General features: G+C 44.3%; 1 protein-coding gene across 1 annotated transcript; it reads right to left on the reverse strand.

Moving 5' to 3' along the window:
- Window positions 1-918: 918 nt before the first annotated feature.
- On the reverse strand, window positions 919-6,252 carry LOC114574054 (metalloreductase STEAP4). The gene is made up of 10 exons (XM_028606352.1): window positions 5,812-6,252; window positions 5,365-5,472; window positions 5,200-5,270; window positions 5,001-5,088; window positions 4,453-4,731; window positions 4,226-4,320; window positions 4,010-4,120; window positions 3,683-3,725; window positions 3,372-3,536; window positions 919-2,004 (listed from the first exon to the last, which is right to left on the reverse strand). The coding sequence occupies exons 1-10, from the start codon at window positions 6,007-6,009 to the stop codon at window positions 1,753-1,755; spliced, it is 1,410 nt and encodes a 469-aa protein (XP_028462153.1). The 5' UTR covers window positions 6,010-6,252; the 3' UTR covers window positions 919-1,752.
- Window positions 6,253-13,421: the final 7,169 nt, after the last annotated feature.

Raw genomic sequence — 13,421 nt, forward strand, 5'->3', positions numbered from 1 at the left:
TCACACATTGAAAACTAAACTCCAACACTGATTTTCAAAATATGATAATTCACTAACACAATACACTGTGTTTACCAAAACAATGCAATCATGTCTCAAAATCAAATAATTCACATGTTCTCTCCCAACAGGAACATTGAGTCAATCATAGGACAATGTCATACAAAACATTAACATCCCATAGAATTACAGGAACTGCATTATTGTATATGTGTCAGTCAGGTCTGCCCTTATACAACAGACAATAGTGATTGTATTGATCATAGATTGTGTTTTGCACTGCAGTTTCTCTTGAAGCCTCTCTACATTTTTGTTTTGTTGGGTTCAGTACATTTTTAAAGATAATTTTTTGGGCATTTTCTGCCTTTATTTGACACGACAGCTCGTTGAGAAAGGGGAGAGAGAGAGAGAGTGGGGGGGAAGACATGCAGGAAATCTTCACAAGTCAGATTAGAACCCTGGACCTCTGCGTCAAGGCACAAACCTCTGCAAGTGTGCATGCCCACTTATCCAAGTTTAATGCTTAATCACGAGTCACTAACAACTACCAGTTATCAGTTCTATGCTTCCTTCACTCCCTTAATGATCAACTTAAATGACTCGCTGCAGCACAACATCAAGGGCCTATCTGTACTGTCACATCCAAATATTATATCCTCCGTGATGGAGGGGATGAACGCTCCTCTCTCCACTGATGTGATGAGATCCAGTAGTGGCTGGGTCGGAGCCTGCAGCTCAGAGCGAAGGTTTCCTGGAATACAGCATCAGATCAGCTGGAGGGATGAACCCTGGAGGGGGGTCAGACCGGGACGACTGGACACAGCACACTCCACTCAGCAGGGAAAAGCTCTCAGTTTGACTGAGCTTTCAGACAAGATGGAAGACATGGTAAGGAGAAAGAGAGAAAAGGCAACACTGTTCAGTCACAACGAAATTTATTGAACAGTGGTTACATTTGACATTTAGCAATATTATCCACAAATCTGAATTTACAGAAAAGTATACAAAGTTAATTGATTAAACAAAAGCCACCATGTAGATGCAGGTTGATGAGAAACTGTGTATAAAAATGAAAGTCAAACTCTTGCTGTTGATGTTGAGTTGCCTGCCTCAGAGTTAGACTCTCTAACAACGCTGGATGTTCATGGTCATTGTGAAATGATTCAACTATAGTGTTAAAGTCCTATAAGGCTGCTTTAATGTGTGTGTCTATGATTCTCTAAGGCAGAGGTTCTCAATCTGTTTTAGGACCCCTTACAAAATACAGAATATTCTGTCTCTGTTTATCCCTTGGAATAATTTGACAAAGCCTATTTTTTACACTTCTACAGTCTTAGTTATGTATAAAAAACAACACAGAAAAAATGTAATAGACATGTTTTAAACATATTTGCAGATTATAGGATTGGGGGTCCCCGGACCCTACTTTGAGATCACTGCTCTAAGGAATTTGTATAACTGATAAAAGCATACACAGTGCCATTTTATCATATTCTATGTTTAAAAAATGGAACAATTCAAAGATGATCACACAAAGAGATTTTGAAAGTAGTTTCAATCAATTGCCTTTGTTGCCTATGTTGACAACAGAGAGCAGAACAGTAAGTGTAAACTGCAGAGCTCGGATCTGTGAGGTCCAAACCAATGAGCTGGGGTTATCTGATAACAGAGCTCTTAGAAGACAAGCCACTGTGGTGTCTTTGTCTTGGCCTTTCTCAGTGTACACCATTGTTTTTGGGTCTGTAATGGTCTCTATGTTAGCAGTGGTTTCCCACCGCTGTCCTGCGTCCCAGTCCTCTCCCAGCCCTGCCGAATGCGGGTGAGGCTGCGGTCCACACAGGGCAGGAGGAGCAGCAGCTTGAGCACTAGCAACACCGAAGGCAACAACAGAGAGAGCATGTAGGCCGGAGGCATGTGCCACTTGTAGGAACGAAGGAACTTGTCCCAGCCGTACAGGTAGGTGTGGAGGGTACAGAAGAACACTGTCAGGTATCCCAGCTTAGACTGGAAGAGAGGAAAAAACAATCAGACATTCGCTGATTCACATAGTTACACTTGTCTTAATAAACACAGAACTAATTACTGTGTAATAGGCTCAGTAAGTGATAGACTGACCTTTACAGAGACAAGCTTTAACCTGTACATGTGCACATAGTGATAATTCAACTACTGTAGATAGGGAACAGGCGTACACCACACACACTTGCAAATTTACAGGCATGTACATCCATTCCGTAGCCATGAACTGAACCTAAAGACTATGGCGAAGGATAATGTATGCCCCCCCCCAAATTACATGTGATGAATAACTTAACATTTAAAGCACAGCTCTAATTTGGGCTGGAGTAAAGGGGAGGAGGGTGTGCAGTGAGAAAATGAGCTCAACATGACCCAGTTACATTAATGAATGAGTTTGTTTCCTGTAGTGAGACCGATTTCTTTATCGATTGGTCAAAGTGGGGGAAAAAGGTAAATACTTGTGGCTGCCGAGTAGAAACAATCACAGCGAAAGATTTATCAAGGGAAGGATGGAAATACCATCAACACACTTTCAACAGATTACTTCCAACGTAAAGTTGTAAACATCTGTCTGGCCCCCGTAACGGTTTTCCATCTGGGATGAAGCACAGTTTGTTCTCATGAGTCATATCGTCGGAAACAGTTTCTCTGCCAGTATCCAAACACTTTAAAGGTCCAGTAGGTTCTCTGTAAATGTCCACACTAACTGAACCTCAGAAGCGTAGAGCATAAACAGATGCAATACTGTCACGGCAGAACATTTCCTAACACACTTTAAAATACTTCCAGTGTGCACCTTGTGAGTGGCTACCAACTGAGCCTATTCAATACTGTGAGCATGTCTGTCTGGGTGAACTAAATCATCAATCTGTTGTCATTTACAGCTTTTCAAGGCCACAGCGTAGAGGTGAGATAATCAGTCGTCCCAAATTATATTTCCCAATGAGCTTGTTGCTATTCATTTTTATCAGAAGCAATCAATTAATCAATCAAATTATTTTATAAAAAATGGCTCTGAAATGGCTCTAAAATGACCATATATACAATTTTTTAATGGTATAGCATTTAAGTGCAAAGAGTATACAGACATGTACTTTCTTAATGCGTGGGCTGATCAAGTTTCCGAAGACATGATCGGAATACAAACAAACCTTTGTCGTTTTAGAAATTATTTCCCGTAAAAAGACACACATGAACAAATATGTGGTTAAGAATGTTGGACCAATGTCTTGGGAGACCGTAGAGACAGCGCCACGGGAAACTCCACATTCCTCTCGTTGGGACTGCCAGCGTTCCACTACGTAAACAGGATGCAGGGATTCAGACTTTGACCACATGCACGACATGTGTACCTGTATGAAGCTGAACTCCCTCCAGCTGAGAGCGTTGCTGACCGAGGGGAGAGAGGTTATTCCCAACAGGAGAAACAGGCCAAATCCCAGAATCCCCATGGAGTAGTAGGAGTCTGAACGCCAGGCCGTGGTGGTGTCAAACACTGACGTTCGGTTCTCCCTGATCTTAAAGTGACAGAGAGATGTGTATGAACAGTATCTGTCCTGAAACACTACAGCATTAGGCAAAGACATCTCAATTTGTATATGAAAGTACTTTTAATGCTTATTTTTTAGCTTATTTTCCAGCTCCATCCAGCTGTTTGTCTTACCTTTGAGACGGTATTAGCAGAACTCCAGAATATCACATAATATCTGGGGAAGAAAATAAGAAAACAGTTTAGAGAAAAAAAAACAGAAACAGCTAAGTTGGTTACAGCTTTAAACCGATGGGTTTTGAGTGTGGTTTTGAAGTTAGCAAGAGATGTGGAAAGTCTGAGGTGTTCCAGAGGGAGGGGACAGCAACAGAAAAAGCCCTGCCCCCCCCCCAGGTTTGGTGCTTGGGGCGGGTGAGAGGGGAAAGGAGGTTGGCATCTGTGGACTGTAGTTAAAGTTACTAAAATATATTTTTGAAGGAGTATGGGGCACCGGTTACATACCTTATGGGGATGATGAGAGTGTAGACCATATGTAGAAAAGCAAAGCCAAGAGCTACCAGTCCCAGCTGTTTCCTGCACAGCATCCAGCGATCCAACCAGTCAGGAAAACGCCTGAAACAAACTTACTTTGACTTGCAGGATACAACATTTGAAATATATCTGGGAAATTGTCCCTGCAGACACTAAATATCAATCTATCCTGTTTTAATGTCTGACCTGTACTTGGTGCCTCTGTAGAGCTGAATGAAGCCAGCTATGACACCAGGCAGGTAACACAGAGACAACATGATGAGAGACACAATGGGAAACACCTGCAAGAAGGTTGGCAGTGAACACAGAAGTGGTTACTGTGAGGAGAAACCCCCCCGCCCCCGGATCCAAGTTAGTTATTTTAAAAGAGAAAATAAATGCTGCTATTTTTAGAAACACTAAACAGTCCTCACCTTGTTGGCCAGGGACACCATGATTCTAAAGGAGTCGTCTTCCCCCCGTTCAACATACGCATAGACGACTTCTCTAATGAGCACGTAGACGAAGATGAAGGCGTTGAGGCCGACGGCCACGTACAGCGGCATCCTCCACTCCGGGAACAGCTGCAGTGGGAAGTCCTCCAGCTCTTTGGCTGCTGACAGAGAACCTTTATCCAAGGCAGCGAAGCCAAGTTTGGTGGCCACCTCCGCTACCGCCTGCTTCGCCTCAGCACCGTTTCCACACAGGTACACCTGGAGCACGGAAACACGACTACACCGATAGCTTTCAAAGCAATGGAAATGCCCCATGTGAGGAGTATATGTCTACATTATTTCATATTTATGTTCATGCATTTGTACACACAATGATAAAAGGACGGTTGACTCCAGGGGGATTGAACATAAAATTACCTGGAGATGCCTGGAAATTTGGTACTTTTTAAAATTTAGCAAGTGTCAAATACACTTAAAAACACTAACATATTTGATTGAAAACAGAACATCACTAATACATGTATTACCTGTCTACTGGCATCCGAGGGCCCATTCTGCAGGGCCCACGCAGACAAGGTGTTGAAAGCCTTCACCACATGGGCTCCAGGGATCAGCCTGGACGACAGACAACAAACAGTTCCACCAGTTGCTGGTGATTCCAATCACGTGATCCATGAAATCTCCAAATATTTCAGGTAGTTACATTATTGCCTGATTTCCTCTTACCTCTGCAGACACTCAGCATTGGCCTCTGGGTACAGATTCTTCTTGAGGTTGTTGCTGACGTCCACCAGCACCTTCCGATCAATGAAAACCAGCGGAGCGGATGAAAGGTTAGAAATGAACCAACTGCTGTGTTACCCAACGGATTCTGACTGAGCAACAACGTACCTTTCCCTGGAGCTGAGGCGCGAGATTTTCCAGGAAGTCATAGTGTTCTCTGTGAATACAAAGAAAGACCAGACTGGCTGACTGGGCTGCTGCCTCGTGGCTCATTGCCTGCAAAACACACAAACGCTACGATGCGTGGCCATTACACGTAGCAACACATTCACCATACCTTCTCTAATCAAGTACATATTGCATGACCGATGAAAACTAAACTCAGCAACATGTGCAGACACACATGAACACACACATTATCAGTGACCTTGTTTAGTTCAACTTTCCAAGCCTGATAACAACGGTTTATTCCCCCCAGCACTATCTATGCACTTCTATCTACAAAGTTATTTGTTTTGGTTCAGGACCATAATGCAACACACATTCTGAAATCAGCAACAATCACCAAGCCCAACTCCAGAGTTTGAGAAGATGACGTCATGCAGTGTGTTGTACCTGAGCTCCCTGAGGCAAGGGGCCACAGCTCTGAGGTCTGCGGCTGCCGTACACCACCCTGTAGCCAGAATGGAGCAGACGCTGGCCCAGAGACCGCCCTAAGTCCCCCGTCCCAAAGATACCCAGCAGCTGGTGCTCCGGGGCAGCTGCTGGGTCCAGAGGATACAGCGACACGCTGCTCAGTCTGTCAGACGACATGTCACCAACAGCACGGATATCTCCTGTGGATGTGACAGAACGAAACACTGCACCGGCTTTTCTGTCAAAATGTGTCCGGATTCAAGGCAAATGTAACAAAATAGTAGTCTTCAAAGTAAGTAAGTCTGCCCCTCCATGTCCATGTGTCTGCTCTTCTAACTCCTTACTCTTTAGACTGACAGATTTTTTGGCTTGAGTCATTTTTTGTATTGGCCCACCCCCCTCCCATGGCTCAGGGTGAAATAGTCTGAACTGGGAAACTCCATGGCAAAAAGGGGGGAGGTATGTGTGTGTGTCTCTGCTGGCACGGGTGTCCGTCTATGTCTCTGTGTGTTTTTGCCAGGAATTTTTGTGGCAAAGTTTCAAGCCTGGCCTTCTTCTGGGAAATAGACATCATTCTCATCATTCATTATAGTGTGCCAAAAATATTGTTTTAGTGATTTTAGTTTGACTAAATCACTGTGTTGACTACAAACATTATGGAACACAAACAGAGAAAGTTAGTAAGTGAATGTCCAAATTCACTTGTCACGGTGTGAGGCAGATTCTAATCCCAGCTGCTCCAAGACGATTATAACATGTTTAAAATATAATTTTAAAAAAATCTAACCAGTGTCCTAATTGCAGTTCAGACAAGAATATGATTATCTGACTGTTTAACTATTACAACAGGGAAGCAGTGGGCTTTCTACAAACACACTATCTGGGCCGAGTCTAGGTCACGGTATGCAAAGACCTCCTACGCCCCTCCTCTCTTCCTCTGCATGATCTCATTATATGACCATATTGTTCCCGCTTGATTAACAAAGAAAAATCATTTGTTTTTGCATCCGTAAATTAGAACAAAAAAATGTCTGATAGGAAGTGATGTGAAAGTGTAAATTTGGCAGGTCAGTGTTGTTTATGCGTTGTGGTGTGGGGTTTTAGTTATAATAACTGAGCCAGAGTTCCTTGCCCTCTGAAGCCAAGTTCAAAGATCAATCAGTAACAGCCCAAGAACAGAGCTCAACCTCAGGGAGCACAAGCGCTGCATTCAAGTACTTGTGAGCAACACGGCAAACAATCACAGCCTCGAACAGTGCGGGTAGTTTTCTGATGATCGAAATAAAAACTGAATGGAAGCAGCAATCGCATATCAAATGTCAAGTCTGAATAAAAGCACTCCCAGGCCAGGATGACTGGAGCGTCGAGTATTCCCAGGCCAGGGCCATTACCATGATTGGCTTCACACTGAGCAATATCTGACTAGGGTGGAATTTAGACCTTAGAGAGCTGAAGAAGTGATGTAGGTTTTCTTAAATGGTGGGGTTATCAGAGCAGATGCTCCCCAGGTAATGGATTATCAGATACATGAATAACTGAAGCGATTATTCAGTGAATAGCATGGTCGGGTTGGGGGGGGGGGGGGATGAATTATTAACTACCTACAGTGGAAAGATTTGTTACAGAGTGTGATTTGATGTCAAAAAGAAAGAGGGGGATGGCATGGAGATGGGGGATGTGTGTTAGAAGTGCTGCTAGAGAATGGTTGTACAGTACAGCAGGGATTTTGGGGGGTAGAGATAGCTGGATCTGAGGTGTGACCAAGCCAAGGATCTACTGTGCCGCGGGGCAGAAAAGGAACAGAGAAACATCCTGCTGAGGCAGGATGTTTGGCACATTGACTTTTCCGTCTTCTCACTTCACCTCCTCCACACCACACATCTGCCGTTATGGTTTCCTTGAGGCACAAAGTGTCCTCGTAGGAGTTATTCTCTTGAGGTTATGTTTTGGGTTTGCCGGCCGTGACCTGACACAGCCTGAAAAGGCCACAGCTAAAAACTGCTTTTCTTAAGTCAGAAACCTGAGTGGGCCCGGCTGAAAAACAACTCACATATACTCATCATTTGCTCAGAAAATGGCTAAGCTGTCAAAGCCCTTTTTTTGTTTTGTAGAGTGTTTAAAGGAGTAACAGAAGAAAACAAAGTCCAGCTGGCTGGTTGGCAGTAGATGATCTCCTTAGTACAACTTATCTTGGTTTTGGACAGAGTCAGGGTCAAGCTGTACTTTTCTTCCTCCTCATCCTCCTCCCCCCTCTCTCTCTCTCTCTCTCTCTCTACTGACCCGTGCTGCGCTGGTGCTCAATAAGTGGCCTGTAAAGTTAACGGGTCGGATCCAATCTTTCCTTGTAACACACACACACACACACACACACACACACACACACACACACACACACACACACACACACACACACACACACACACACACACACACACACACACACACACACACACACACACACCTCTTCCTGACTCTCTTTTTGTCTCTTACAATTCAGAGCAGCCTCAGGACATGGTCTCAGTTTTATAGGGGCTCTAATATGGTTATAAAAGTTGACTGAATGAGCGAGCAGTAGTTATGTGGTAACACTGATATATGCAATACTACAGGAAGCCACAATAATTGACACAGAATATCGCGTGTATTTATTTTACACCATTTAGTGTACACAGTTGACACTGACAATTCTTTCCCCGAAAACTAACATATTCTGGTATCACAAAAAACACAAAATCCACACACACAGGTATTGCCAACTGTTGATGCAGGGCAATGTACCCCATTGTCATATTATTATATACACATAGTTTGACATCATGTAATTCTAAAGAAGTTGCAAAGACATGGAAGGAGCTATTTTGGGCAACTTAAAAGCAAAATTCCCATTCATATTCCCCATATACATTGTTATGTGACTGGCAGTTAGATAATTTGTACAGCTTGGATCAGCCAAAAATCTCTCCAGGTATTGTAGTATCTCGACCTGTCCGCCAAGCCAAAATGATGAACAAAACATAATTTTTCAAAAACTGGAACTGAAATAATTCCAACTGGTGGTCACAGCGTAAACCTATTTGTTACATTGTTCAAAAAAGTCCCATGGTTTTTAATTAACAATGAAGACATAATTTAGAGAACATTTTGAAACAGGAAAACACTTGCGAAGTGATACCTTCAACTTTTCAACTCTATTGCATCACTCAACCTCAGCTAGAGGCCCAACCAGCAAACGAGTAATTGAAAACACCTGTGTCGGTGTAAAAGACCTTTAAACAATAACTTGAAATACAAAATAATGCACTACACAAACTATAGCCTTAACTCCAAATTAAAAATATAATGGGTAAAAACGAATGAGGTTTTAGCTGTTCTTGCTGGATTTCAGTCTTCTCAAATACTCTGTCTGCAGAGTTGATATTTTGAGCCATGGCTCTGACCTTATCACTCTCTGCAAAGATTTGGAAGAATTTTTGTTTTATTGCAATCAACTTCTCAGCATGAGCAATGGAATCTGGCTATTTCCCATGATAGATTTCTTAATTTATTTCCTCCACTGGTTTGAAGTAAGCAGGGCATTACCCTCAGTAAGTAGGATTGTTTGCCGTGTTGCTCACAAGTACTTGAATGCAGCGCTTGTGCTCCCTGAGGTCGAGCTCTGTTCTTGGGCTGTTACTGATTGATCTTTGAACTTGGCTTCAGAGGGCAAGGAACTCTGGCTCAGTTATTATAATTAAAACCCCACACCACAACGCATAAACAACACTGACCTGCCAGATTTACATTCATCTGCAACACTTTCAGATCACTTTCTATCTAATGATTTTTCTTTGTTAGTCAAGCATTATTTTTATATTCATAAAAAACATCTCTCGCCAAACACACTAAAACGAGAACTAAATTAACTGGAAGCAGCATGCTTAGATCAGCATATTTGCACGGAGGATGTGCACGAATCATCACATTTTAGTGTGTCATCTGTATGTGACCAGAAATGACCAGAAAGAAAATATTAACTAAAACTATTGAATGCATACTGGAAAAAAAGTCAGCAGTGCCTGGCATAATCTTCCATGCACCAGGGGATATCACAGACTTCAGCGAGCTGTAGAAGTTAAACTTCACTTCATCCATGTTTAACCGAATCTGCCCTCCCTTCTCGTCTTTAATCACTCCATTCACTCTCTTTTCTGTGTTTTTTTCTCTCCATTTTACTCCAGAGCCCTCTCCCTCTTGGCCCTTACAACATCAAATCTCACTCTGGAACAGAAGTCCTGAGGGTAGTGAATATATAATTCATCCCCCATGACCACACATTGTAATAACAATATATCACTCTTACAGTCATGTATAATTATAGTTGACTCTGTCAGGGTGTCAGTCCAGTGCCCCCTTCTCTGGTAGATTTTCCACACAACCCTTCAGGCCTTAAAAACTTGGCAGTGTGGGCTGCCTTTTCGTCTTTTGGAGGCAGTGGATTGCTCAATTACTGTCAATCGTTGACTGGCACCAACACCATTCACACTTGGTCCCACCTCCAATGAAACGCATAACGACTCACAATTACTGACAAAACTCGTGTTGCACCAAGCAGACCTCCTGCATAATGTGGTGTTTAGGAAATTAGATAAAGCCAGCGGTAACAATCCTCACGAGGGTAGTAATGAGTCTTAATGAGAGTTAATGGGGTTACAGTGATCGGGAGAGCAGAGGGTAACAAACAAAAATATAACAAAATATAAAAATTTAAAAACCGAATCAGAAACGATATATAAAACAGCATCATCTGCATAAATATGCATTTTTGTTTCTCACTTTGTTTTACTATTTACCTCAAAAGAACAGAGCTAAAAGACAGTGAATATTAATGATAGGCTTGAAAGTATTAGCATTAGGTTGCTACTGCAGGAAGCAATACGTGATAATAAATCATCTACCTGCCACATTTCATATGATAAATGTATCTTACGGAAATTTCGGACCCGGACACAGCTCTCACTTTGGTCGTACAGAGATTGGATGGCCCTGAAAAGAGACCCCCCTCAGCCCATACTCCCCATACGCCCCTCCACACCCAGAGCCTTGAGCATTTCTGGACGGATCTCATCAATCCCAGGGGCTTTGCCACTGTGGAGTTGTTTGACTACATCAGTGACTTTCACCTGGGAAATTGACAATGATCCCCCATCATCCTCCAGCTCTGCCTCTAACATAGAGGGCGTATTAGTCGGATTCAGGAGTTCCTCAAAGTGCTCCTTCCACCGCCCTATTACCTCCTCAGTTGAGGTCAACAGTGTCCCATCCTTACTGTACACAGCTTGGATGGTTCCCCGCAGACGCTGCAGCCCTTCGGTACCCTGCAACCACCTCCGGAGTCCTCTGGGATAACATATCCTGGAAAGACTCCTTCTTCAGTCAGACAGCTTCCCTGACCACCGGTGTCCACCACGGTGTTCGTGGGTTACCGCCCCTTGAGGCACCTAAGGCCCTATGACCACAGCTCCTCGCCGCAGCTTCAGCAATGGAAACTTTGAACATTGTCCACTCGGATTCAATGCCCCCAGCCTCCACAGGGACGCCGGAGGTGTGAGTTGAAAGTCTGTCGGACAGGGGCCTCCTCCAGACGTTCCCAATGTACCTGCACTACCCGTTTGGGCTTACCGGGTCTGTCCAGAGTCTTCCCCCACCCCCTGACCCAACTCACCACCAGATGGTGATCAGTTGACAGCTCCGCCCCTCTCTTGACCCGAGTGTCCGAAACATACGGCCTCAGATCAGATGAAACGATTATAAAATCGATCATTGACCTTTGGCCTAGGGTGCTCTGGTACCAGGTACACTTATGAGCATCCCTATGTTCGAACATGGTGTTCGTTATAGACAATCCATGACTAGCATAGAAGTCCAAAAAAAAACAACCACTCTGGTTTAGATCAGGGAGGCCGTTCCTCCATCATTGCCCACGTGTGCGTTGAAGTCCCCCAGCAGAACTATGGAGTCCCCCACTGGAGCCCCATGCAGGACTCCAGTCAAGGACTCCAAGAAGGCCGAATACTCCGAACTCTTGTTTGGTGCATATGCACAAACAGCAGTCAGAGTTTTCCCCCCCACAACTCGCAGGCGTAGAGAGGCGACCATCTCGTCCACCAGTGTAAACTCCAACGTAGCGGCGCTCAGCCGGGGGCTTGTGAGTATCCCCACACCCGCCCGGCGCCTCACACCCTGGGCAACTCCGGAGAAGAAAAGAGTCCAACCCCTATCCAGGAGTATGGTTCCAGAACCAAGACTGTGCGTAGAGGTAACGCCCACCAGATCTAACCGGGAGCGCTCCACCTCCCGCACCAGTTCCGGGTCCTTCCCCCACAGAGAGGTGACGTTCCACGTCCCCAGAGCCAGCGTCTGCTGCCCGGGTCTGGTCCGTCGAGGCCCCTGACCTTCACTGCCACCTGTGTAGCAGCGCACCCGACCCCAGCGGTTCCTCCCATAGGTGGTGGGCCCATGGGATGGAGAGGCAGTTGCCACGTTGCTTCTTCGGGCTGTGCCCGACCGGGCTCCGTGGCAAACCCGGCCACCAGGCGCTTGCTGACGAGCCCGCCATCTGGGCCTGGCTCCAGACGGGGGCCCCGGGCTTCCTCCGGGCAGGGTAACTTCACCTCTTCCAAGTCTGGCCCCTCACCTGAGACCAGTTTGCCTTGGGAGACCCTACCAGGAGCTCACAGCTCCAGACAACACAGCCCTCAGGTTCATAGGGACACACAAACCTCTCCACCACGATAAGGTGATGGTTCCCGGAGACGTACAAATAGTGATCGGACCAAACTGGGCAAGAGATACAACTGCTCTTCTGATTAATCTTTGTGACTTATGTGTCCACTACAATGTCTTTTTGGTCCAATATATACCTGATAATGTTTGTATTCCAACCACAGAACAACTTGTCAAACATTTCGAGTTCGAACACAAACACTAAAGAAGATCTGATCAGAAAAGAAATCTGTCAAATATGCTTGGAATTGTTTGCTTGTGTTCAGAGTTTCCAGCAGAACTGCAGTCATCAAGCCACTCTTAAAAAAAAGAACAATCTAGATATGTCACTAATGGACAACTATTAACCAATATCTAACCTCCCATTTTTAAGTAAAATCTTTGAAAAAGTGTTTTTTCAACAAGCTTTATTTGTCCCTAAACAATATTTTTGATGCCTTTCAGTCGGGATTTCGTCCATCCCACAGCACTGAGACGGCACTTGTCTAAGTTTTTTATGACATCCACTTGAACACAGATAATGGTAAAACTACAGTCTTAGTATTACTGGATCTCAGTGCTGCAATTCATACGGTCGACCATGACATACTACTGGACCGATTGGAAAATTGGGTTGGCCTTTCAGGCTCATATAGGATATGTGTGGAGTTCTCCTAGGGTCTCTCCTGTTAAATATCTACATGCTTCCACTGGCTCAGATTATGAAAAATAATAACATAAGTTATCATAGTTATGCGGACAATACACAAATAGACATAACCTTGTCACCTGGGGACTACGGTCCAATACAAAAACTGGCTAGGTGCATTAAACAAACAGTGGATCAC

Source organism: Perca flavescens, chromosome 19 (assembly GCF_004354835.1).
Source record: "Perca flavescens isolate YP-PL-M2 chromosome 19, PFLA_1.0, whole genome shotgun sequence".
In the NCBI taxonomy this organism is placed as follows: Eukaryota; Metazoa; Chordata; class Actinopteri; order Perciformes; family Percidae; genus Perca; species Perca flavescens.

Bases quoted from the DNA above. Each gene is read 5' to 3' on its own strand.
- LOC114574054 (XM_028606352.1), bottom strand. From the start codon at position 6,009: ATGTCGTCTGACAGACTGAGCAGCGTGTCGCTGTATCCTCTGGACCCA. The intron at 5,473-5,811 runs GTACAACACACT...TGTGTTTTGCAG, and splicing joins CCTTGCCTCAGGGAGCTCAG to GCAATGAGCCACGAGGCAGC. The intron at 3,726-4,009 runs GTATGTAACCGG...TTTCTTCCCCAG, and splicing joins ACTCTCATCATCCCCATAAG to ATATTATGTGATATTCTGGA.